The sequence below is a fragment of the Gracilinanus agilis genome, chromosome 1 (genome assembly GCF_016433145.1).
Source record: "Gracilinanus agilis isolate LMUSP501 chromosome 1, AgileGrace, whole genome shotgun sequence".
NCBI lineage: Eukaryota > Metazoa > Chordata > Mammalia > Didelphimorphia > Didelphidae > Gracilinanus > Gracilinanus agilis.
The window spans coordinates 520,074,513-520,100,955 of NC_058130.1; the positions used below are offsets into that span (position 1 = coordinate 520,074,513).

General features: G+C 32.7%; 1 protein-coding gene across 1 annotated transcript in view; it reads right to left on the reverse strand.

Moving 5' to 3' along the window:
• Positions 1-5,769: 5,769 nt before the first annotated feature.
• The window catches only part of SNTG1 (syntrophin gamma 1), a 504,168-nt gene continuing 483,494 nt past the window's right edge, over positions 5,770-26,443 (reverse strand). The window contains exon 17 of the mRNA XM_044682770.1: positions 5,770-5,934. Coding sequence (XP_044538705.1) covers positions 5,770-5,934 — 165 coding nt within the window. The remainder of the gene's footprint in view (positions 5,935-26,443) is intronic.

The following is a 26,443-nucleotide window of genomic DNA, read 5'->3' on the forward strand; positions in this document are numbered from 1 at the left end:
AAAAAGCCAAGATTTTGGAGATATGAAATAGCAACTCCTTTAAGAAGGCCTATTAAGTACAGTGATGTTCATAGGAAATTAGGGGCAGTGGTTCTTAAATATGGACATTTTATACTTACCTTAAACAAAAACACAAGACTACCCTTGTGCTTTTTAAGCTTCCTCAGCCTTCTGTTTTCCAACAGCAGACCCAAATCATTCATGATCATGACTTTTCTCAAGGCCAGTGAAGTGTGGGCATCTTTGAAATTTTAGTATTTGACAGTTATGTTATAGCATTGGAAAGAAAGATTTGCATAAGAACTAAAAACACTAGAGTATACATCTCTCCTGACATTGCTAGCATGCTAGCATAGAAAATTGCAGATTTTCAAGCTGTTGCTGAATGAAAATCCAATGGGCAAACATTTTCAAATTCAGAGTTGGGAATATCTCTGAAATGTGAGCAGATTATTTAAAAAAAATAAAGGGGAAAAATTGTAAATGTTGGAGGGGAATTGGGAAAATGGGGACAGTAATCCACTGTTGGTGGAATGGCAAACTTATTCAACCATCTTGCACAGAAATTTGGAATTATTCTCAAAGAGTTATAAGACTATGCATACCTTTTGACCCAGCAATATCACTTTTTATTTATTTACAAAGATGCTCAGAAAAAAACCAAAAAGAACTCATATTCTAAATTCTTAAAATTACTCTCTTTGTGGTGGCAAAGAACTGGAAATTGAAAAGATGCCCATCAATTGGGAAATGGCTAAAAAATTTGTGGCATATAATTGTGATAGAATATTCTATTATATGCAGCAACAGAATTGTTGTGTTTGTCCACCTCTGGAGAAAGAACTGATACATAAAATAAGTAAGGCATAATTTTCAATATCTTTTTGTCAGTTGATGCCTTCTCTAGTGAGGGAAGGGAAGAAAGAGGAGGGAATTAACTGATAATTTTAACATAACAAATAAGTAAATTTAGAAAAAATGAAACGAGTATATAAAGTTTTATTTTTCCCCTCATAAAAGATTTGACAAGACACTTTGATGGTAATACCTAGGTTATATTTTCTTGTTTTCTCTTAGCTATTAACTTTTCCCCCAAAAGTAAATACTGTATGATAACATAGCAAATTAAATGGCATTTAAAAAATATCCTTCAACTAAAGGCTAGATGTCAAAAATAAAATGTATTATCTCAAAGAGTGAATCAATTATTTTACAAATAAAGGTATGAAGTGATACTTTAACCCCTTCTTTGCTAGATAATGCTGTAAAATATCCTTTTTTACTCTGTAGTATGTACACTATTGTACAGGGAACAGGACTAAAAGGATTTTTAAAATGGAAAAAAAACCCAACAACTCCAAGGCACTGAAGGGGTTAACATTTATAATGCATGATTCGGTGCCTGAAGATTCTGTCATTCAAGTGTTGTATTTTATATACAACTATAGATGTTTCTAGGGATTGTGATAAATAAATTTCATGCAGCTAAACCTAAATAATATGGGGATATAGTTTACCACTATTTCACTTTTAAGAATCCTCATTCATATAATTTTAACAATAATAAACAGTATTTATTAATTATATACCAAAAATAAAGTAAAGTTATTAATTGATGGATAGAATTAAAATATATTTTTCCAATAAGCATGTTGCTAAGGTAAGCATGTAAAATATCAATTGAGCTTTGTCATTCTTATTAAAGTATTAGTATAATAACTATTGAATTTTAACTGAAACTAGAACTTAGAGTCTAAATTTGGAAAGCATTTATGTCCATGATATACATGTATATTAATAGATTAGAATTTATAGGTAATATTTTTTATTGTTGTTTAATCACCATTTTATATATAATGGGACACAAATAAATTTCTTTATCTAAGTAAGATACTAGGGAAAAATTTTAGCAAGTCTCCATTCATTTTTCTCCTTAGTTACAATTTTAAAAGGTTATTATTGATATTCCAAATTAGTTTTTAAGTTATTAGTGATTCATGTGGGAATTGTATTTAGCATTATAATGGAATTTTTTTAATTCCTTCTAGGAATAATTCTTTATTCCTCATAGTACACGTTTCATTCTATATAATGGTGGATATATTTAGAGAATTCAACAGTGGTTAGAGTTAGTGGGAATAGATCAGAATTACTGTCTGAAATTGAATGTTGGGCTTCTACTCTACTCCAAAACACATTCTCATATTGCCTAGTTGTCTATAATTGGGCCTCTAAAAATTACATCTATGTAGACTTCATTCTCATTTGTCTAAAATTGGCTTGTTAGAGGAATCAAACAGCAGGAACATGGAGATACCAGTATTGACACTTGCAGAGGGGTTAGAGAGCTTTTAGTGAAGTACACTAGATTCCAGTGACTGGGATCCAGATTGCCCATCAATAAAGGCTAAGAGCTAACTCATATGACCAATTAAAACATCAAAATTTAAACAAAATTTAAACAAATTAAAACAAAATGATCAAATTAAAACATCCCTTCTCTACTTGTCATACACTGACATCCTAAAGCTTCTATTAATAAGAACTTAATTTCACTGGTTTCTTGGTAAATGCTTCACTACAATGTATCAAAAACAAAACCCAAAGTATAAAGAACATTGAGATTTAATCTGAATTATTAATATCTCCATTGATTTCTTAATTAATAAAATAGTAAAACAATCTCTGATTTTTAGCATTTGGTAATTTCTGGCATGTATATATATATACATATATATATTTGTATATATATATTCATACTAAAAAAATGAATGGTTCTTGATATTTTGTAGGGATTTTTGTCCTCTCTGTGAGGAAAATTATCTGGGAATTCATAAACCCCACATCTTATAGCTCCTAGATTTAGAGAAAGCATTCTACTGAATTGTGCAAATGAAGAGTCTGACTCTATTTACATGAATGCTACCATATCCAATTTGGTTTTGTTTTTCAAGTTGGATCCCAACATAATTAGTAAAAAAAATTGTCAGTATACTACCACACTCAAAACACATGGCCCATCCTATCCAAAACAACCCTAATACAGCCCTAATGACAATTAAATACTTAATCATTCTTTCCATTAGAGTAGGGAATGAATAATACATTAAAATATTTTTCCTACTGTTGTATTTTAATTTTGATTACTTATTATCTTGGGAGAATAAAAGCAACTTTTCTAGACCTTAGTTTTAAATAATTTGAAAAAATATTTTAAAATTAATGTTGTTATTTAAGACTTTTAAATTTCCTTTTATCAAATAGTATAATTGTATCTGAATTACAACATATCATTCTGAGTTTGCAGATGGAAAAATATTTTAATAAATATAGCCACATTTCTACATTATCTTTTCAACCTGAAATCATTACTTCTTCCTGAGGCCAAGTCTACAAGATTTTCCAATTTGGCCATCCATAATTCAAATGGATTTTGAATGGTAAACTGATTTGGTCATCCTAATGCAAAAAAAATAAAATAAAAATATCTGTAACTAAATATTTTAGTTAATAAGATCAAATAAGCAAATCGTTACTCAGCTACCTGATGAAATTTAATTAACTAATATAATTCCCAAATGGTTATACTATGCAGATTGTGCCCTTCACCGTCTACCTGATAGCTTGAACATGTGTTATTTAATTTAAGTGTTTTGGTCAATCAGAATTAATAATAAAAATAGAGGTACTGATATAAATAAAAGAAATCCTAATAAGTTAAAATTGGGTTGTTAAATAGTGTTAGTCATTTTTAGTAACTAAAAAGATGTTTCCAACTAAAATTTCCTTAAGCTAAATAGTTTCACATTCAGAACCTTTGGAATGTATGCTTTCTCATGAATACATTGGAAAGTTAAATTTGCACATTTTACAAGTGTATGAGAAACAATTACCACACATTTGGCAAATATTTTCATAAAATAAGTCCTTCAAGACTCAAAACGTTTTGACCACACATCAATTACAACATACATTCCAAACACACTGGGAATAACGCTATTAGACCCAAACCTTCAAAGAGCTAAGGCAGAGTGGTTATAAACAATATTAAAAAATCAAAAGCAATGCTCACCTCTACCTAGTAAGTAACGACTGTTTGTTAGATTTAATGATATCCTACAATAAATGAGTTACAAGAAAATGCTTTAAAACTGGAAAATATCACGTTCTTATCTGGTTCTTCTTGATCTTTAGAAAAGCTTTCCATTTGACACATTTAATGACAATTAAAGAGTAAAAGAATTGTCTGATTACTCATATTCATAAAATCTATGGAAATAATAAAATGTGAATATAATAACATCTATGTGCTCTCTTTATAAATAATATTTCTTTTTTAAGGGAGCAACTCTTGATTTAAAGAAAAGACTTTCCATCTTTTTTTTTTAATATTAGGTCACACACAAAGTAAATACCAAATATTTGGTCACATTTAAAAAATTGTGTTAGTGCAAAATTAATTTGAAAAAATGGGGGTGGGGCTTAAATATCTATATGAAGCTCCCATTAAAGCCTTATCTTAGGGCCAAGAACATGGCCCAGGGTATTCAAGTAGTGTATCTTTGGAGTCTAACCAGTGGAAGAGGCATGGACAATTCCAAATTTATAGCTTCTCCATTATACATTCATCATGAGTCAAAACATCAAGAAGATACAACACATTTTTGCATGATGAGACAAATGTACTCACCAGGGACTGCAATTTCATTTTCCTTTAAGAGTGGTATTTTAAAATACCAATGCCATTGAACTAACAAATCCTTGGCCATGAGATAGTTTTCTAAGGGAATCTGAGTACCTGATCGATTAATAGACACTGAGCGACAGAGACTTCCTTTATCTATTCTCTCTCAAGTGTTCTAGTGTATTTCCTAATGAAAATTTCGTTAGGTCACAGACAATACGCTTGTTTCTGTTAGGTCAATAAAGTACATTAAATTTAAAACAAATTTCTCTACAATGAAGATAGAAATAAAAGAGCTACCAAACTCAATTGCATCAGTCATAATTCAAATAACTGGTGGTTTTCATTTTTAATTGGCAAATTAAGGCCTATGCCTGGAAAGTTAGTAAAGCAGAGATCGCAGGTGAGAGGAGGCCATTTCATATTTTGTCTAGGATGAGCCAGCATGGTGATCCCTTTACAGGTGGATTACAATTGACTAAATAGAAAATGCAATGAGAGCAGAATGACAGTGATGCATACACTATGGAGAGGGAGCACAGGTAAAAATTTATGATATGGATTAAAGTGCTTTCTTCCTTGAGGAGGTACTTAGACAGATGTCTTTCATGCTAGTCTCCTTGTGGCCACAGGGGTCTGTCTCTTGCTTGCTTTATGTCACTTATAATACATTGTTGTGGTATTAGTTCAGGCTCAGGGCCTAGTACATTGTCATAGAAAATAACCTGGAAAGAAGAAAATGACCATTCCATTTGTAGTTTCTTATGGGCAGTTGAAAATTTTATTGGATATTTATGTGTTTCTTCATACCATTAATCTTTTGTCTCTACTTTTGCTTAAAGCAGTATGTTGGTACAAATCATAGTAAAAGCATATCCATCCTATAGTTGGTTTTCAGCTAGGATTATTTACAGATGTCTTGCAGAACTGAGAGGAGTTCATGATCCATTGTGGCATTTCTTTCTGCTGAAATTGCAGTATAGACTTGTCTCTTGAATTGGTGAATTTGTGGTTTTTCCAGGGTCTAGTAGCGATGAATATTTATACACAGTTTATGTATTTGTGGCAGTATGAAGTGTGGGGTGTCAGGTTGTATATTTTACTTTGCCAGTAGCAGCAGAGGAGGCAGAAGTAGAAGCAGAGGCAGAGGCCTGATTGCCTAAATATAGAGGGTCCAAACAAGCCACTTTGGCAGCAAAGAAGGAATGGATACAATGGAGAACAGCAAACAGATTGGAAAACTCCAGCTCCTGAAAGGAAAAGCAAAGACTAGGTTACATGAAAATATTCCAGCCACCAACTTCTTGAAGAAATTCAAAATATCAGTGAATACATTTGTGTATTCTGCCTGCAACCAGGATCAGTTATATTTAACATACAGAAGCTATACACATTTTGTTGGTCTGAAAAAAAAGCTAATTATATATTTCATGTTCTGCAGGTTTATTTTCACTAGTGGAAGAAAAAATTAACCTTTAAGTACTTTTGATAAGTCACTTTTCTACTAATGAGCAATGCATGGCGATATATCACCAAATTATAATGTTACTAAATTGAAATCTGTTTTGGGGTGAATAGGTTTCACAATCAGAGGTAAAGTGACTGATCTGTAGGACAAAAAGGTAACCAATAGCCCTACTGAGACCACCAATATCTTTGCCATTCTGAGGCTTCCTGTAGTGAGACTCTGAACCAATGAAATTATTATAAGGTTAGATTTTTTTCACTGAAATCATGAAAGCAGTATTTTCTGAAAGGAACAAGCAAACTAGGCAACCTCTCTTCAAAGCTGAGTAATATGGCCCCAGGGGTATAGTACCTTTTTCAGTTTGCCAATATCGTAATATTTTTTGTTGTGTATGTCTCTGGGAAAGACTTTTCCATTTGACTTCTAGGCAAGTTTCCCATTTCTGAGGCAGCTTCAGAGAGAAATAATATGGTATAGTTCACGAATGCTGGTCTTAGAGTCAAGAACACCTGGTTTCAAATTCTCCCTCAAACATTTATTGTGTGACTTAGGGAACATAATTTTCATTAGGTCACATAACTTTTCCTCAATTTTATCACCTTGTAAAATAGAGATAACAATAGCATTTATTTAATAGGGCTGTCGTAAGGATTTTGGAGGCATAATAAAAATGAAATTTTTAGTTTTTCTACGAATGTTAAATAATATTTTTCTTGTCTAAAAAGCCTTTCCAGTCTTCAAGTTTGAAGATGGATTGTTGAGGACAATAACTTCGAAGAGAGTTACTCTCTGAACATTTAGATCACTGTCTTATTCACTCTGGAAGGGATTGGACCATTGACCAAATGGTCTAAGGACTATGTCTGCTTTTTCCATCCCGTAAAGTGATTTTTCTCCCGAGGAAGAATTTAAGATATCGATTTCATAGGAAAAGTTCTTTTGTTTTACTCCTAGAAAATACTTAAAGGGCATGGGCAGGGAAGGAAAGAAATAGTGTCTATTTTTGGAATGTTAACCTCTAATTTTATTTAACATTTTATGATAATTTATTTGTTCAAAATTTTTATCAATATTATGGAAGGTGGTCATGAGGTAAAAAGTCATATCTTAAAGAATGGGGAGACTATGCCAACTTGGACACCTTTATCTCTAGGCTAGACATGCCATTAGATATTAATTGTAATGTTAAATTAAATGGATTTCTTCTGACATATTTGCACCTATAACATGGGGCAGAATTTTTTTTAAGAATCAAATGAAATGGCACACACACAGAGCTTTGCAAACCTCAAAGCAGTACATAGATGGTATCTATTAACAACAACAACAATAACAACAATAGTAATAATAATAATAATAGTCTAAAGGTCTCAAATGATGATGTCTGTCAAACATAAGACTATCAGCAACAGATATGTCCCCAAGAAAATTTGATATTGGAATAGATGATCTCTTAGGTTTTGGTCACCTTCAAATCCTACGATTCTTCATAGATTTCATGGAACCTTAGAACTGAAAAAGATCTTACAGAACATATATTCAAAGCCCCTGACTTCAGAAATGATACTCAGAGCAAATAAATGACTTGTCCAAGGTCACATAGGAGATTCTCGGATCCAAGTCTTTTGAGTACCCTCCCCAGAGCTTCTTCTTTTCTATCAAATGTACATTTCATTAGTACTTTTCCCTATCCAACTTTCAGTAAATCAATTTACATTTTTGGTACAATCCTTATGACTCTATTAACTTTTATCATGATTATTGTTTTATGAACCTGTGGTTTCAATAGTGTATGACAATTCTAGCAGGGGTATCTTATATTATTAATGATCAATTACTTATCTATAAATTATACTGTTAATTGTCTGGCCCACTGAAAATTTAAATGACTTATAATCACATTGCTAGTGCATGTAGATAACAGAGCCTGACACCAGATCTTTTTCTTCTCAAGGCAGGTATCTATGTCCACTATGGCCTCTTACCTCTTACTGTACTTAATGTTGTATAAAACTACAAAGGTCTCAAATAGCATCATACATGTCACTGATTTCTAGAGTTCAATCATTTCAGTTGTGTCAGTTCAGTCTTTATGAACCTTTTTGCGGTTTTCTTGGCAACGATCCTGGAGTGATTTGCTATTTCCTTCTTCATTTTACAGATGAAGGAACAGAAGCAAAAAGGGTTAAGTGAGTTAGTAAGTGTCTGGAATCAGATCTGAACTCATAAAGATGGGCCTTCCTGGCTCTAGGCATGGTCTCTTCTGTGCCATCTAGCTACCTGATTTCCAAAGTACCACAATTTATTGGAAAAAGAGAGATTATAGATACACAGTTTACACTGATAACTTCACTCTTTCTATCCACTTACCACATTCTCCCAGCTTGGGATGTGTCTTTCCAGCACCAAGGGACAGCCTTGTGTGCTAAATTTTACATAAGCTCAGGAACATGTCTGGGGTCGCATTTGATTCAGTATGCAATTCATACTCATTGCCTTCACTTCCTTTCCCCTCATTTATTTGCAACCCTTTAAAAACCTGGCTTCCAACCTCATTACTTGACTAAAGCACTTCTCTCCAAATTTAACAATGATTTCAATTACAAAATCGGAGAGTCCTATCTCAGATGTCATCTCTCTTGATCCCTCTGCTACATTTGGCATTGTTGATCATTCTCTCATACCTAGATACTCTCTTCTGCAGTTTTTGTTAATATATTAGTCTTTTTCCACTGGTCTAATTTTCTTAGCCTCTTTGGTAGCTCACCAGCCATGCTATACCACCAAATTTCATTTATAAGTGTTCTCCAAGGCTCTATTCAGTACTGTCATCTTTATACTCCCTCTTGGAGACCTCATCATCTCTTCCGGCTTTAATTATTGCCTCTATGCAGATCTATATATTCAGTCAATCTCATGCAGCTCCTGCCTTGGTTCATGTTCTTATTACTTCTCACCTAGATTATTGCAATGACCCTTTAATTGGTTTCCCTGCATGGAATTTCTCTCCACTCCAGTCCATTCTCCACAAGACTGACAAACTAAATTTTCTTAAATTTAGATCCTAGGATGTTGCTCTCCTTCTGAATAAAATTTACTGGCTATCTATTATAACAGGAAGATTGAGCTAAAATGATCTTTTCTGTTCCTTATGTATAACATTCCAAAATCTCTCAAATTCAGGATTTCTCATGGGCCACTCCTCCTTAGTGGAATGCAGTATTTCCTTACCTCCTCCTTGTAGAATCAATATCATCAAGATTCAGCTCATGTATTGTCTTCTATATGAAGCTTTTCTTAAGCTTCCAGATAATGACTTCCCTCCTTACCTACTCTATACTTAACTATCCTGTATTTTTAAATTCATTTTTATCTTTATGTTTATTCTATACTGTTGTCGCTGTTGTTCAGTCATTTCAGTCATGAATGACCTCTCTTTGCTGTTTTCTTGGAAGGATATTGGAATGGTTTGCCATTTCCTTCTCCAGCTCATTTTATAGATGAGGAGCTGAAGGAAACAGGGGAAAGCGGTTTTCTCAGGATTATAGAGATAGTTAGTCTGAGGCCGGATTGGAACTCACAAAGATGAGTCTTCCTGATTCCAAACTTTGGGCTTTACCCTGCACTCATATCTACATATACACATGCATACATCTATATACACATGAATATACAATTATATATACAAGTATATTTATATATTTGTGCACATAAATGTATATAGACATATATGTATATGTATATCTTGCATCGGCTTGTCTCCCCAGATAGCATGTAAGCTCTTTGAAGGAAGGGATTGCTTCATTATTTGTTTTTAAATTTGACATGCTCATAACTTAACCCAGAGTAGATACTTCATACAAGTAAACACCTATTGATTTTTTAGAAAAAAATTGTTTTATTCAGAATTCTCTTTACCTCTCAGAATCCAGCCCATTTGAAAATAAATGTATCTATTTATGGATAGGAAAATCATGCCCTCCCCCCATAAAAACCTTGAAAATGAATTAAATGACCCTTCCAAACTAATTGAGAAATCAATAAACTTTGAAAAAATCTATTATTGCCAGCAGTTATAAGCATAGTAAATTAAACCATTACATGGAACTTGTCTGATATTCATCCTTTTAATCACAGGCTTTGATGAGTCAATATCCATCTAAAAACTTGCTGGAGCTTAACCAGAGAAAGATGATAAAGTTGGTCATGGATCTGAAAACTGTGTCATATGAGGAGATATTGAAGGCAATGAGGCTATTTCAGCTGCAAAAAAAGACTAAATGGAGGTATGATACTAGGCTTCAACTCTTTGCAAAGCTATAAATAAAAATGTGGAAAACTAATTAAATTTATTTTCTGTAACTTTAGAAAGTGGAAATTAAAGGGAGGAAGATTTGGGGATCATAAAATGAAGCACTTTCCTGGTAATTAGAGCTATTCAAAAGGAAATATGATGCCTTAGCGTCTCTGGTCACATATACCAAATTAAAACACAGGGTCCTATTGTTCTTATTAGTTAATCTATCCTGTTTTTATTGTTTTTAAGTAAAAAAAAAAGAAAATGTTATACCTTGCATTCCTGTATAGCCACTCATTTGTCTAAGATACGTAAGCTATGTTTCTTGGCTCTTTCTAACAAATATATTTATGATACATTTTTCCCTCCCCAAAATCATGTTTTATTTTCTTCTGAAATCCAAGATTAGCCAGAATCAAGTTCTTTTATTTTTGTTTAATTTTTTAAAATATTCCAATATATAGAGAAGTTTAATTTCTGGTTTTGGAATATTCATTATTTATACTTTTGTACTGAGTCCTGTGGTGTGCTATTTGGAATGGTGAATAAAAGAAGGATGATTAAATGTTATAAGATTCTAAATAATGTTGGTTCTTTATCTATTTGTTTATTTTTTAATTCCCTCAAAGTTTTGATAGTATTTGGGAGTAGAAGGGTAAGAAAGAGACATAGGATGCTCAAACATATCTGCCCTCATTTATTTCACTCTATTTGTAGTTGGAAAATTGAAGTTTACTTGAGTTAGCAAACTATGAAAAAAGTTTTGTTACTTAGATTTTCATACCTTTGTCAATTGCTTTAAATCAGATCAACACCTGTCTGAGAAACTCTTTATTAAATGGGAATATTGATAGTGAGATGAGAAGGAGATGAAAGGAAAGAAATTGAAAATTAAAAAGAGGAAAAGTGAGTACAGAAGGAATAGGATATGTCACTAACCAAACTGAATTCTACTTGACAAACATTTATTACATGCATATAGCTGTGTTAGACAGGATGTAACGAAGAAGAAAAAATATGTAGTTTTTTCTTATAAGTAGGTTAAATTAGACTCCTACTCCTCTCTCTTGAGTTGTCTCAATTCTTCCACCTCTCCCTTAATTATTATTGGTACCTGATTACTATACCTATATGATCCTTTAGACTCTTTCCTATAGGAATTATGAGGTCACTCTTCACTTACTAAAAGCTGAAATTTATATGATCCTTTAAGAGTTCCAAAATGATTTATGTAGATTATCTTATTTGAGCCTCAACTTTTTCACGTACTGGAGGTTCCACAGATATTATTGTCTTCATTTTACAGGTGAGACAATTAGTCTTCATAAGGTGAAAGTCACGGTCACACAATATCTGAGGCAAGATTCAAATCTGTTTATATCAAATTCCACATGTAACATACTATACTATGCTTTTTTCTTAATACCACAAAGCTTCTTTGAGATTTATAAATGATATTACAATTTAATTATTTTAAATTTCATCATGCTTAAACCAAAAGAAACTATCATTATTTATAAACCAATTTCTTCTCTAACATGTTAAGATGAATTATTTTAATTTGAGAACCAATGTTAGATAAGTGGATAGAGATGCTGTATTGGAGTAAGGAAGACCTATATTCTAATCTAGTCTGTTTGTATAGAAGATGTATCACCATTATCAATTTCCTTAATTTTTCAGTGGCCTTATGCAATTAAGATTGTAAATTATTAATTTTTATCAATGAAAGGGTATTCACCAAAGGTTATTTATATGATAAAATTATAGCTCTGGCATCATTACCTGTACTGTCATCAAAATCTCTGTCCCTCTTCTTTAATTAAAATATATTTATATATATGTTACTTTTAATATTAGTTAACTCCTCTCTCTCCCCTATTCCCATTATAGAAGTCATTATTTCTCAAAAATATATTTATATTAAAATTATGTCTTACTTATTTCTGTTTATCAGTTCTTTCTTTGGAAGTGGACAAATATAATTTATGTTTCTATATATAATGTGCTCTTGGTCCTGCTTGTTTCACTCTTCATAATTTCATTTTGGTTTACAATACCTTTGCTAGTAATAGAATGATGATTCCAACTCCATGGATAACTCCTTCTTTAGGAACTACCTCTTCCATGAAGATTTAAACTCTTTTATTACTAGATAGATAAATCTTAAAGTAGAGGTTCAAATACTTTCTTGATTCATGAGACCTAATGTCTCAGTCCCATGAATGAAGATCAAGTTGTTTAAATCTAATTACTTAATAAAACTTCCATTTAGATATTTATTTTGACCCAAGTAATTATCTATGTTCTAATAGTTTAATGGTCAAACAAAAAATAAATTGAAAGAAACAATATTTTTATTACAGTCTTAACTATAGTTATTGACTAATAGAATGAAGGTATCTGTTGGACGATGTAAAATTTCTTGAATGAAATTAGACACATTTCTTGTTGTACGCTTATTATAATTAGTAACTATATATTGCTTTTAATCATAATAACCCCATAACTAGCTTCGTAAAGATATGGCTTAGCAAAGACAAAATTCAAGAAGTGATAGATGTAGCCTGAAGTAAAAATAATAATAATAATAAATCTCAAATGTTTGTGAACATATCAGATGTTAAATATTACTGTGTTTCTCTTGAAAATGTAAAGTATCCCAAGGTGCTGCTGTTGAGTTTATGACAGCACCTAGAGATGCCACATTACAAAATTTAGGATACTTGGTGTTAGAGAGTTGTTTGAAATATATAATATTTGAATGACAGATTGAACCAAGATCATACAATCAATAAATGCAAGGTAGAACTTAACCATAAATCTTGTAGTCTCATCAATAAACTTCAGAATAACCACTACTCATCTTGCTAAATGTTTACCATATTTTACCATAATAGAAATACTTAACTGTACTCATTCCAAATGCAAATCAAATGATTCTTGGTATGCTATAATAATTGGAAGGGTAGAGTTAGAGTCTCCTATTTTCAGCTAAGAATGTTGATTCAATTTCTTTTATAATTTTGAAAAGTAATAAGCAAAAATAAAAACTAGTTTTCTTGTGGAGAGAATAATAAGCTCTGTTAGAGGAATGTATCAAGGAAAATAATTCTTATAGAAATAAAAAACAAATATGAAATTCTCATAACTTCTGGTAAATGAGAACTTTTCCCCCCAGGTAAATGATTCTATCTTTTTGAATATCCTACTAATAAATACTTCAACACTTCATCAGGCAAATAAACTTCAAATTTAGTAACAAATGTATATACTATAACTAATATAGAAATATACAATTTACTTTACTTTTGTGTTTTGCAACTATTTTAAATTGTTTAAAGAAAAAGATAAATATTCTGTAAGAATTGACTGACAGACATCAATGGTCCTCTCCTAAAGCTAATGAAGAGGTTTTTCTTTATTTGTTTTTTTTTTAAACTTTGTGAAATATTGTGTATTGAGGTTGGCAAGAAATAGATAATTTATAAAACCTTTGACTTCATAAATGGAAGAAAGAAGTATATTGTATAAATGAGAAGCTGACCATGAAAGCTTATATTTTATCGAAGCAAATTTGCTGGCAAAGCAGAAAGATAATTAGATCTAGAGTTAGAAATCTTGGGTTAGAATGCTAAAGTTTGTACTTATTATATCTGTAATCTCAGCCAAATTACTTAACTTCTTTCAATCTTAGTTGCTCTGGGAAAGGTTTTCTTCAAGAAGGCTTTTAAGATCTTTTACAGTTCTACTTCCTATGATGATCCTTCTTCGGAATGTTGCAAAGACCATCTCATTTTTTACCTATTTTTTTTTCTTATCTGAAATTCCAAAAATTAACATGAATTTGGTTAAACTATTATTTTATTAAAATACACATTTTGCAAATGATTCATTGAGTGCAAATTCCTAGAGTCATTTTCTTTTTTCCCAATTCTAATCTGCATTGAGGAAATGTTTATTTTAACTGGCAGAAGGAGATGTCAGGAGAGTAATTTTCATTGTTAAAAGCACTTAAGAATATTTGTCTTTGAATTCTGTTTATATCAATTTACCTGCTGATTGCACAAGTCACTTTTATGTTTCTTAAGGCCAAATTTCCTCATATATAAAATATGTTAAAATATATAAGAATATAAAATTACTATCTATATGATTTGTCTGCAGGTAATTTTAAAAAAGTAGATATTGGAATTAAAGTACTATATAGGTATAACAGCACAATGCTTGGCACAAAACAAGTGCTTAATAAATGTTGAATGAATTACTGAATTGAATTATTGACTACATAAGTGGAAATTATTATTATTCTATTCCCATTACTATTGTAACATTGAAGCACTAGAGTTGAATATTAAAAGAAGTGGTGGATTAGATTAAATCTAATATGGATCCAGGAAACTGGAAAATGGAAAAGGGATACAGAAAGAAGAAGGAACATATTAAGGACAAATTTTAGTTACTGTTATTCCTCTCCTTTTTTTAATCTTTGTTACTCTTCAGGTTATGCTTCTGATTCTCCTTCCTTTGTTACCATTTCTCACCTGCCCTTTTACCCTGGAACATCTCTCATCTCCTCATCTTTTGCTCTTTTTGCTAGTGGTGGGTTCCACTTGGAATCTCTTACCTAGTCCAGCTAATCTTCATTCCTGTCCTGGCTCTGCTTCTGACTCCCTGGACTTCCAAGCATGTGCCCATAGGCATCCTCCCAGTCCTCCTTTTTAGCTCCCTTATATATGTTGTCTTCCCCTGGGAGAATGTAAATTTCTTGACAGCAGGGACCGTCTTTCTTTTTGCTTGCAAAAAGCATTTAGCACTGTGCCTGACACAGAGTAAGAACTTAAATAAAGAACTCAACAAATAAATAAATGACTTATTTTGGCCTGGCATTTAGAAAATGAGGCAAAAATTAATTTCTTTCTCCCTATTCTCCTTCTTCTCCCACATTTGCTCCCTACTCCAAGTACTTCCATACTCAGCCTGGCACTATTAGAAATACATTTAAGTAATGATAATAATATATATTAAAATATAGCATTTATAGAGTACCTTAAGCACATTTTAAATGTTATTTCATTTGATCCTTACAACAACTTTGTGAGACTGGTGCTATGCCCACTTTACAGAAGAAAAAAATTAGACTTAAGAGATTAATGACTTATGTTCACACAGGTAAGTGTCTGAAGCTGGATTTAAATTCAGCTTCCCTAAGTAAGTACTGTTATGAACAAGATAGGTTTTCATGAAATAGACTTAAAATCTTTCTAGTTGGGCAGCTGGGTAGCTCAGTGGAGTGAGAGTCAGGCCTAGAGACAGGAGGTCCTAGGTTCAAACCTGGCCTCAGCCTCTTCCCAGCTGTGTGACCCTGGGCAAGTCACTTGACCCCCATTGCCCACCCTTAACAATCTTCCGAAACCTATGAGACAATACACCGAAGTACAAGGGCTTAAAAAAATCTTTCTACTAACTTTTGAGTCAGAAGAATGCAACTCATAAAATATATGGAATATAACGCATTTATACATTGTCATCTTTGTACAAAAGGAATCTGTAGGCATTATAATTTGATAAAACCAATGTATTTCAGAAAGAGGAAAATGACATATAAAATAAGCTGTCTATAAAATAAGATAATAACAATAACAATTATAAAGCATTTACTATGTATCAGGTATCTCATTTGATGCTCAAAATATCAATATGAGATAGGTGCTATTATTGCCATTTTGCAGATGAGGAAACTGACTTGCCCAGTGTCACACACATAGTATCTAAAAAAACTGACTTTTAACTTGAATCTTCCTGACTCCAGACTTTATACTTCATTCATTTTACAATATGTAAATTATTATCTATGCCTATTAAGCTTATGATCCCATTATAGCATCACAGAACATATCTTGGGAAATCTGGAAACTCTAGCTTCAATATATAGCCTTGGGCAAGTCTTTTTACATCCCTGGGCTTCATCTGCTACCATCATGAAAACTGTTTTTTCAACTAGATGGACTATGGTACCTTTCATGTTTAATAGTCTCTAATTGTAGCCATTTAAAAATTATTCTCAGGAATACTAAAAGGAGAAACTATGAAATTGCCAATAAAAGCAGCAGTCATCATTGCTTTGATGTGCAACATTATATATTTTCATTCTACCCAGGAACCTTTGAAAATCATTCTGAGACTAAAAAAGAAAAATATATAGAGAGAAAATTATTGGCTTTCTGAATAATGAAGTGAGAATTTATGAGTTTCTGCTGTCAGAAATTTAAAATGAAGTACTTTCCCTTGTTGTAATATCATACTTAAACCCAGAAAAATCAACAATTATCCCTCTCTACATTTCTCAGAATTCTTGACTTCTACATGGCCCAATTACACTCAACAATTACTTCTGAACTATATCTATAGGACGACCTTTGCCAATGAATCATCTAAGCTTTATCAATAAGGATTCTCATCCTAACCTTACATCCAGGAATACTAACCAGCATGCTTTGGGCAACTTTTGCTATAAGTAGTTTATATGATAAGGATCCAAAAACTGACATCCTTTGTAATAAGTAGCATTAAACAAAAGCCCCTCTTAACCTCCTTCCATGCCCTTTTTGTAGCAGAAATAAATGTTTTTTTACTCTTTTTCATGTTTCTTCCTAATTTATCCCACTAGGACTACAGTTAGCACTAGCAACAATTCTGAATCTCTGAAGAGACAGCAGTTTATATAAACATTCTAGCAACATTAAATATGTTTATTATCTTGAAGGTTGCTTTTTACTGTTCCTTCTGTGGTCTTTTCCTCATTAGGGGGAAGTAGATAAAATCTTTGCCTCACAGTGATTTCACAAACAATCACAATGTGCTCACACAAGATCCAAGTATAGCAGGAGTGTGCCTCCTTTTGTGCAATCACAAGCTCCTTTTTCTCTTCTCTCTCTGGCTTGACTCACTCACTACTTAGATTTTCGTCGATGATCAGACCTTAGAGATGGGTTTTTTTAAGTACTAGACCTTTGGTGTCTTGTAAGACTGAATGTAATGCACTTGCCTAATTGTGGAACCAGCAGAGAACCCTAGATTGGCTGTCAAGAGTCTAGATTTTTAATAACAAGTCATCAGTTACTTGAATAACCTTGGTTAAGTGACTTTACCTCCCTGGGACTGTTTCCTCATCTGAAAAATTTAAAGGATAAGACTCAAGGACCTCTAAGGTATCTTTTATTCTGTTTTAATGATCAATCCTAAAAGTAATTGGAAAGCTTATCACACACATGAACACACACACACACACACACACACACACTCATTTGGTAAAAGCACAAAAATACCTTGAGTTCCAGTAGTGTAATATAATAATTACAATGGGCTTAACAGAGTGCTTCCAGTGACTGGCACATAGTAGGCATTTAATAAATGTTTACTGACTATTCATTAATATTGACTTGATCATGGGAGTTCATTCATTGTTTACTAGCTCTCATTTACATAGTATTTTCATGCTTTAAAAGTACTATACTTTGGGGGGCAGCTGGGTAGCTCAGTGGATTGAGAGTCAGTCCTAGAGACGAGAGGTCCTAGGTTCAAATCTGGCCTCAGACACTTCTCAGCTGTGTGACCCTGAGCAAGTCACTTGACCCCTGTTGCCCACTCTTACCATTCTTCTACCAAGGATCCAATACACAGAAGTTAAGGGTTTAAAAAAATTAAAAAATAACAAAAGTACTATACTTCTAATAGTGTGATGAAATAAATAGTACAAATATTATACCCACTTTGGAGATGAAGAACCTGATGTTCTTTGTGAGTACATGATTTGTCAGTGGTCACATAGACAGGAAGTATCAGAACTGTGTATTCTTTTTATCATCTGGAAGTAAAACTTTAAAGTAAAACTTTAAAAGCTAAAACCTGCACTAACACTTTTGGTACATCTTGACTTTGGTTGATTTTGGACAGATAAATAGTGTTTTAGACTTGTAGGTTTAAAATGTTTCCATTAATGGATTTAGAAAAGTAGAATAAAATATTTCACCAAAGATTTAGGGAAAACATTGTACAACTAAGCCCCACTCTTTTTAAAATCTTTTTCAATTTTTCATTTAATTGGGATCTATTATCCAGTATAAATCACTTGAAGTTCATGTACTAAATACATAACAATGTAGATGATTTTTATATCACTCATTAAAATTTAAAATAATGAATAAGTAGATTTTATATTGGATGAAATGGAAAATTTATAATTTATTTTTTTCTACTACTTTTCCAGTTGTCTCCTTGAGGTGGGTGAAAAGCATCTGCCAAGTTTATTACTATATGAGGAAAACTTGCTACTTATCAAAAAACCTGGTCAAATTAAATTTCTCCATATTATAAATTCTTCCTTTTGACTCATTCCATATTCTTACTGCTTTTATTGATGCATGGGTAACAAATGATGCATCAGTGATGAAATTCCATCAAGATTTCTATAATTCCCTTGCAAAAGGGGTGCATATGCTCTTGATATTACTCAGCGCACCCAAATTGGCAGAATTTTTATACATTTAAGTACTAAAGGAAATGAGATTTAGGAAGAAGAAAACCATAGTACCTTTTAATAAAACATTACTTTCTAACAAAATTTAGTTGATTTTCATGACATAATTTTTGTGGGAAAATACTGAAAGTCTTAGATAATATTCTATCTCCTTAAGTAAGTGGAAAGATATAACTAAAGGTAATACTTAATTTAGAAATAGAAATTCATTTTATTTAATTAAGTAGAATACAATATTGAATAGTAGAGAAAAAACAAATTTATATACATTTAGTAATAGATCAATGAAGACAAAAATATCCCTTGTACATTTAAAGATAACCTGGGAAGGCAACAAAATGTTTTAAAAAAATGTGAAAATTTCTGTAACAAGCATTTTTCCCCATTTGAACTGTAACATTATAGCTTCCACATTAAGCCTAGCTGTAACTGATAGATTTATATGGCGGGAAAGTCAAATGACTACCATCCTCTTGGATGACACTACCTCCAACTACTGATCAATAGCCACCAAGAGGGCCACAGCCTCTACTTCTTAATAGCCACTGCTACTAAAAACTCAAACAAGGATCTTCTTCCTGCTAAAATCCTTGGCACTGTGAAATGATTTCACGTCAGGAATTGCTTATTGTTTTAATCAATGAAAATAATACTAAAGGAGATATTTTTCTATCTACTTTGCTCCTGTACCCAAAGGTATAAGTGACTTTTCCATTTCCTCCTGAAATCTCTTTTATGTGTTTTCTAGTAGTGATCTCCTTAAAAACAGTGATTCATTCTACTTTGCTATTTGTATTTTCAAAATTTCACACAATTCTTTGCAGAAAGTAACTCCTTAATAATTTTTTCATTCATTTATTCAATGTACTACAAGAGGAAACCAAAATACAATAAAGAAAAGAAAGTTGAGGAGAATTTACTATTGGGCTATACAATCCAAGTATTCTTTGATGAGATCTGTGCTGAAGAAAGCACAATTTTAAGGATACTGTAAGATCAGTCTCTAAGTATGTATAACTTCACCAAAATTGGAAAAGACCTTTTTGTAACAAGAACAAAAAAGTAACAAAGAATACAAATATGTCAAAAATCATGCAAATCTCCTTACTAGATCTAACAAAAGTGGTAGTTTAACTAACATTCTCATTATTTATATCAATGAACATGAAAAGGAGTAAGAAAAGGCTTTCTTGGGAGCTAAAATTTTCTACCACTTTCACATAGGATATCCAAAGCAGACTTCAAAAAAGGACAAAACAAACATTTCTTTAAAATATATATTTTTATTTCCTTAACTTCCATCTTAAAATCAATTCTACATATAAGTTGCAAGATAGAAGAGTGGTTAGGGCTAGGCAATAGGGATTAAGTGACTTGCCCAGAGTGACATAGCTAGGAAATTATTTGGGCAATATGTGAACCTAGGGCCTCCCATCTCTAGACCTGGATCTCGATACACTGAGCCATCTAACTGCCCCTACAACAAATATTTATTAATTGATTACTATGTGCCAAGTACATTCCAGCCTAAGGGAGCACTTCACAGATATTATCTCATTTGGAAGAGGAAGTCCCTACAGATGAAAGTCTTCACATGCTTTTTCTTTCAAATAATATTATGTTGATTGTATAAGTCTTGCATAAGTAGAGAATTTCTTCCATTATATTAGTAATCATTCAAAAGACTTTAGCTTAAATGTTTACAAAATATAATAAATGGCTTAACAATGCCTATTGTCTACATTATGATATGGGAAATCCAAGGAACTGGCCCATCAGTGTCTCTGTGTGTGTGTGTGTGTGTGTTTGCATGTATGTAAAATATGCTGAGCTAAGAGCTTAAGAGTAGATTGTAATTTATTTTAGAAACCATGTCATATTTTTGTGCAAAATGAATATCAAATGAAGATTTTTTTAAAAGTCTCTTTATCCCCCTTCATTGCCCAAAAAAAGTTTAATTTTAAAGCTCAAACAAGGTCTCCTCCAGGCTATGAAATTAGGTTGAGTCTAACAGACTTAAAGACCTATCACTGGGCTGGCTTTTGTTAGGGACAGAAATGAGACCTACTCTTTATTTATCTGTAAATAAGATCTCTCTTAAGTATTGAAGTCAGAATACACTGGGCTGCCATTTTGGTGGTCCAGCCACATAGGAGGAAAGGGTATTACAGCATCCTCCTCAGACCTACCTCTTCTGGTGATGAAGTAGTGAGGGAGGAGTTGTGGTCTCTGAGGACATTGCATGCCTGTTTTTCAGTCAGAATCCTTTTAGGATATCCTGGGGAGGGTATGGATGATGATGTCACAAGGGTGATAAATATGACGTATGGGAGGACTTCAGCCTCTTTTCGCTCCTTTCTCTGGCTCATCTTTCCTGCCTAGCTTCTTGCTCTTTTGATCCTGTCTTCTAACTACTTTGTTTCTCTCTGCTTGCACAACCTCATTACTTAGTTGTTTGTATTTAAACCTCTCTTCTTTGGGCCCACACCTTCTGTCCCACTTGTGTCCTGTGGCATCTGTTCAGACAGTGAGGGAGTCTAATTGCTAGTTAGATTTTCATGTGGCTGATCAATAAGTTAATATTTTTAAAATAAAACCTCCAGAGAATCTCATTTATTACATTTTAAATAACTCTAATACTTACCCTGGAACAAAGGCCTATCTTTTTTATACAAAAATAGTCATCAAATGATGATATGTTTCAATTTTTGATAAAAATGGCTTCTGAATGGCTAAAATTGAACATAACCCAGAGTTCATGGAGAAGTGGATGGTGGTATGAGTAGATTCCAATATACTATGAATCAAAAACTGCCCAAGAAAACTGGCATGATGTAAGAAATGAATGACAAGAGAAAATGAGTCAGTCATGTGGGAAGTGCTCATTATCAGGTACAAAATGTCAAGTAATCTAGAGGACCTCTCTAGCTTGTTTGACCAATTTATGAGAGAACATGTATAAGAATCATGGGAATGAGGAAAGAGAGGTGTTGATTTGTGCCATTGGAGAGAGTATTCATATGGTAATCAATGAGCACAGATACTTTGGAGACATGCAGAAAGCACATTATGGAAACCCTGTATCATCCTTTGCACCTAACAGACCAGCATTCTACTTCTGTTGTTGTTCAGCAATTTTTTAGTCATGTCCAACTCTTCATCTCCTTATTGGAGTTTTCTTGGCAAAGTTTTCTTGGCAAAGATACTGGAGTGTTTTGACATTTCCTTCTCCAGCTGATTTTACAAATGAGGAAACTGAAGAACATAGAGTTAAGTGACTTGCACAGCATCACAGAGCTAGTTAGTGTTTGAGACTCTATTTGAACACAGGACTTCCTTAATCTAGGCCAACCACTTTCTCAAGTGTACCACTTAACAGCTCCTAGGGTTCTGTAGCTAGCAAATTATATCGAATTAAGTTCATTTTGTGTTGGAGGGAAATATTTGGGCAGTTGGAAGGGAATAGAATGAATAAAAAATAGGGAACGAAGTAGAGAATATTAATCCTTTGAAGTTTTCTTCCTCTTTTTATTACTTGAAGAGCTGTCAAAATAATTATCTTTTCTAATATGTTTTTAGATTTTAGAGTTATTTGTAACTTTCCAATTCTATTGCTTATCAGTGAGCTTAAAAAAATTTTTGTCAATGACTAATTCTACCTCAACTCTCCCTCTGATTTAGAAAAATCACCTGTATAGTGTATTCATCTTTATCCAAATGAAATCTTTGCATATAACTTGCTCTTTGTCCATAAAAAAGAAGAGGGTTAAGGGAAGATTATTTATAGTGAAATTCACTCCCAAAGGCCATCAGAATATTTGGTTTGATGAAAATGTATAAGATTAAAAGGTCTCATTTGATTCCAATGAGAGAATGAGTCATATCAAATGATGCTGTAAAGCAAAGGTAACTAACATACCACAGACACTCCCAAGTCTACCCTAACCAGATTAAAACATGATTTGGAAATATTTAATAAAATAAATAAAATATTCTTAGATATATTTGAGTTTGATATCACTAGTAAAGAGAGTGTACCTAAGAAGTTCTGGTTTAAATCTTCTTAGGTATCTCTTTTTTCTTTTAATAACATGAAATATCATTTAAAAAGTAAATTTCATCAATGTTAACTCTATTAAAGAGGGTCAACACAAATGGGATGGGACTTTTCTTTTTGCATTGATATACCTCTTTGATAAAATGTTAACTCGTCTTCCCTAGAAACTCATGGACCACAAATACCACATTAAAGATAATTGGTTGATATTTTAAAATGTACCTGGGCTCAACTCTTGTCCTAGGCCTTAAAAAGAAATAACTAAAAAGAGAAGAAGAGAGCTAGAATTGGAATGATCTCAAATAACATAATCAAACACATAGAGAATCCCTAAAGGGAAGCCTGTGAAAACAAGACAAGAAGAATTCTTGGGCAAGTAGAAGAATTCTGGCACAATGCCTAATTGGGATAAAAGAAGAGTTTTTCAATAATATTTAACTCCTTGACCACCAAGCTTACTAGAAAGAAGAGAAATAAGTCTTGAACGACATACTGAATTTTAAAACCAAGCAGGAACTCTGAGATCTCGATTATGTAGGAACTCATGATCATGTAGGAACTCTCTGATTGTGAGAGGAAGATGGTTGTTGGAGAGCTCCTCCCAAATCAACAACTATTTGTTTTTGGCAATGAAAGAATTGTTGTCATTCCCTGACTGATTTTTCTGAACTTCAGAATTTTTAGAGGTTCATTATTTTATAAGATGATGTCAACTTGAGAACTTTTGCTTCCTTAAATCATTTTCCACCCTGTCTGCTGGACTTGATCATTCCCTCAACATATAACTTTGTCCCACCTTTGTTCAGATTCTTTTAATCTGTTGTCACTCCATTAGACTATGAGCTCCTTGAGGGCAAGAGTTGCCTTATGCCTTACTTTTTATCTACAGTACTTAGCACAGTGCCAAACACACAGTAGAAACTAAAAAGGCTTTTTGCCTTTATAGAAGGCCCAGAGATGTTTGCTCATAGGTTATCTCTTTCTTTTTATATTGATTACCATATCAGTAGTTTAGAAATACATAAGAATTTGCAAAGACCAAGCATTGAAGAATTCTATCAGAAGTTTCCAAGAAAACCAATTGAAATAAACTATAAAGACAGAATACATTGATTCTATTTTCATAAAATGATTTGTTATTTCACCTTCATTTATTTTCCTTTTGGCCAAATGGAACAATGCTGATCCCTCCCAATCCTATAGTTTTATGTATTATGCATTTCATTGCATTTAGTTTGGAAAGAAATCCCCATAAGTATTTTCACAATATATAAACAGTTAAAAAGACCTTAAGAATATTTGTAAAAATATTTACCACTAGGCATGTATTTTAAGTTACTTGGGAAAAACTCTGCATTTAGCTTTCAAAACATTTTTCATAAAGTTCACAAAACCTCAACAAGAATGTTTACTCATTTGTTGTGATTCAAATTCACAGTGAAAAAATGAGCATAATTTGTCACATATTTCTTCCACTTATTATTGAAAATATTCATCACTTTTTTTACCTGAAAGAAGCTTGTGCTCTTTAGGAGGAAAAGGAGTATAGCAGCCTAATACCAGGAAATGAATAAAATGTCTATAATGTGAATTGAAGACATCTCCTAGAAAAAGTAGTTTTAGAGGTCAAAGAAAAGAAGTTGCAGTATTGTCTAAACAGATACATTTTCAGTTTGTGTTTTATTCACCAAGATTAGTTCATTGGTTCTGTATTGAAGGGAGTTTCCTCTATCTTTAGACACTTCCCACTCCATGGATTCTCTGATGAGAATAATTAAAGACCTCTTGTGTCTACTGTCCCACAAGATGGTCTGATGAAATTAATTACAGAAAAAAACATTCCAATTACACTCTACCTGATCTTTGAGAACTCTGGAAATAACAATTAGTTAAAATCCCAAGGTTAAAATTTCCTGCTCCCAAAATCACTTGACATCCTCACCTTACAAATTATTACTCAATCTCACAAATAAGGAAAGTAGCTGAGCAGACTCAAGTGATAGGCTCCATTTTCCACTTAGCAGTTGTTCTAAGGCTATGTTAATACCATATATGTAAATGACGGCTTAGTAAGAGTGAAAATTGAAACCTCTTTGAGAATACTAACCAACTTTTAAAAACCTTTGCAAAAAAGCAGGAGTTAAAAATCAACAATAAGACACAGAGAGGAGATTCTCCTGTGGAAAACAGATTGAAAGCTAGGCAGAGAGAATCATATAAGGGGGAACTAGAAGTAAAACTGCACAGAAAAGTATAGGCTGACAACCTCCCACTTACTGTACCATGTTCTAAACCTGGGCATAGTCTAAATTCAGGATCCTAGGACCCTGCCTGTACCAATATCAGAGCACCACATGCCAAGTCCTTGAAGACCAATGCCCTGGCAACAGCCCAATGTGAGGTGTCAAAGTTCTTAACTCTTGGACCTTTCAAGCTTATACTGGAGACCCTAGTCTTAGGGCAAAATAACTCACAGTACTAAATCCTGCAAGCCAGAGGAGAAAGAATCGGCAATTTTCAGAACTCACAGGTAAAAAAAAGGCTATAAAATGATTCAATAGCAATGAAAAACCTAACTAGAGTAAATATCAATGGAGACAAAGAGCAAGGCATGTAGGGAAGGGTGAGATCCAAGTAACCACAAGCAAAACTTCAAAGACAAATTGGAATTAGTCTCAGGCACTAGAACTCAAAAAGGAATTAAAAAATCAAATAAGAGAGGTGAAAGAAAAATTAGATAAAGAAATGAAAACAATACAAAAAGAAAATAGATTAGAAAGTAGAATTGATCAAGTGGGAGAAGAGGCACAAAATCCATTGTAGAAGAGAATTAAAAAAAAAGGAATTGACCTACTGGAAAGAGAGGCGAAAAACCCAATGAAGAAAAGAGTTCCATAAAAATAGAATAGATCAAATGGAAAAGGAGGACCAAAAGGTCAAGGAAGAAAATACCTTCTTAAAAATTAGAATTGGGGGAAAATTAATTTAAAATATTTAAAAATAATTTAAAAATTAGAACTAGGCAAACAGAAACTTCATGAGACATCAAGAAACAATATTTAAAAATCCAAAGAACTAAAAAATAAAAGAAAATATGAAATATCTCAATGAAAAAGCAACTGACCTGGAAAACAGAAGTGGAAGAAAGATTATTCAAGAATTAAAGGACTAACTGAAAAGCATGATAAAAAAAGGCATAGACACCATATTATAAGAAATTATCTAAGAAAAATGCCCCAATATTCTTGAACAAGAGGGTAAAATAGAAATTGAAAGAATCCAGAGATCACTTCCTATAATCAGTCCCCAAATGACAACTCTTAGGAACTTTATGGCCAACTTCAAGAGCTCCAAGACCAAGGAGAAAATACTGCAAGCAGTCAGAAAGAAATAACTGA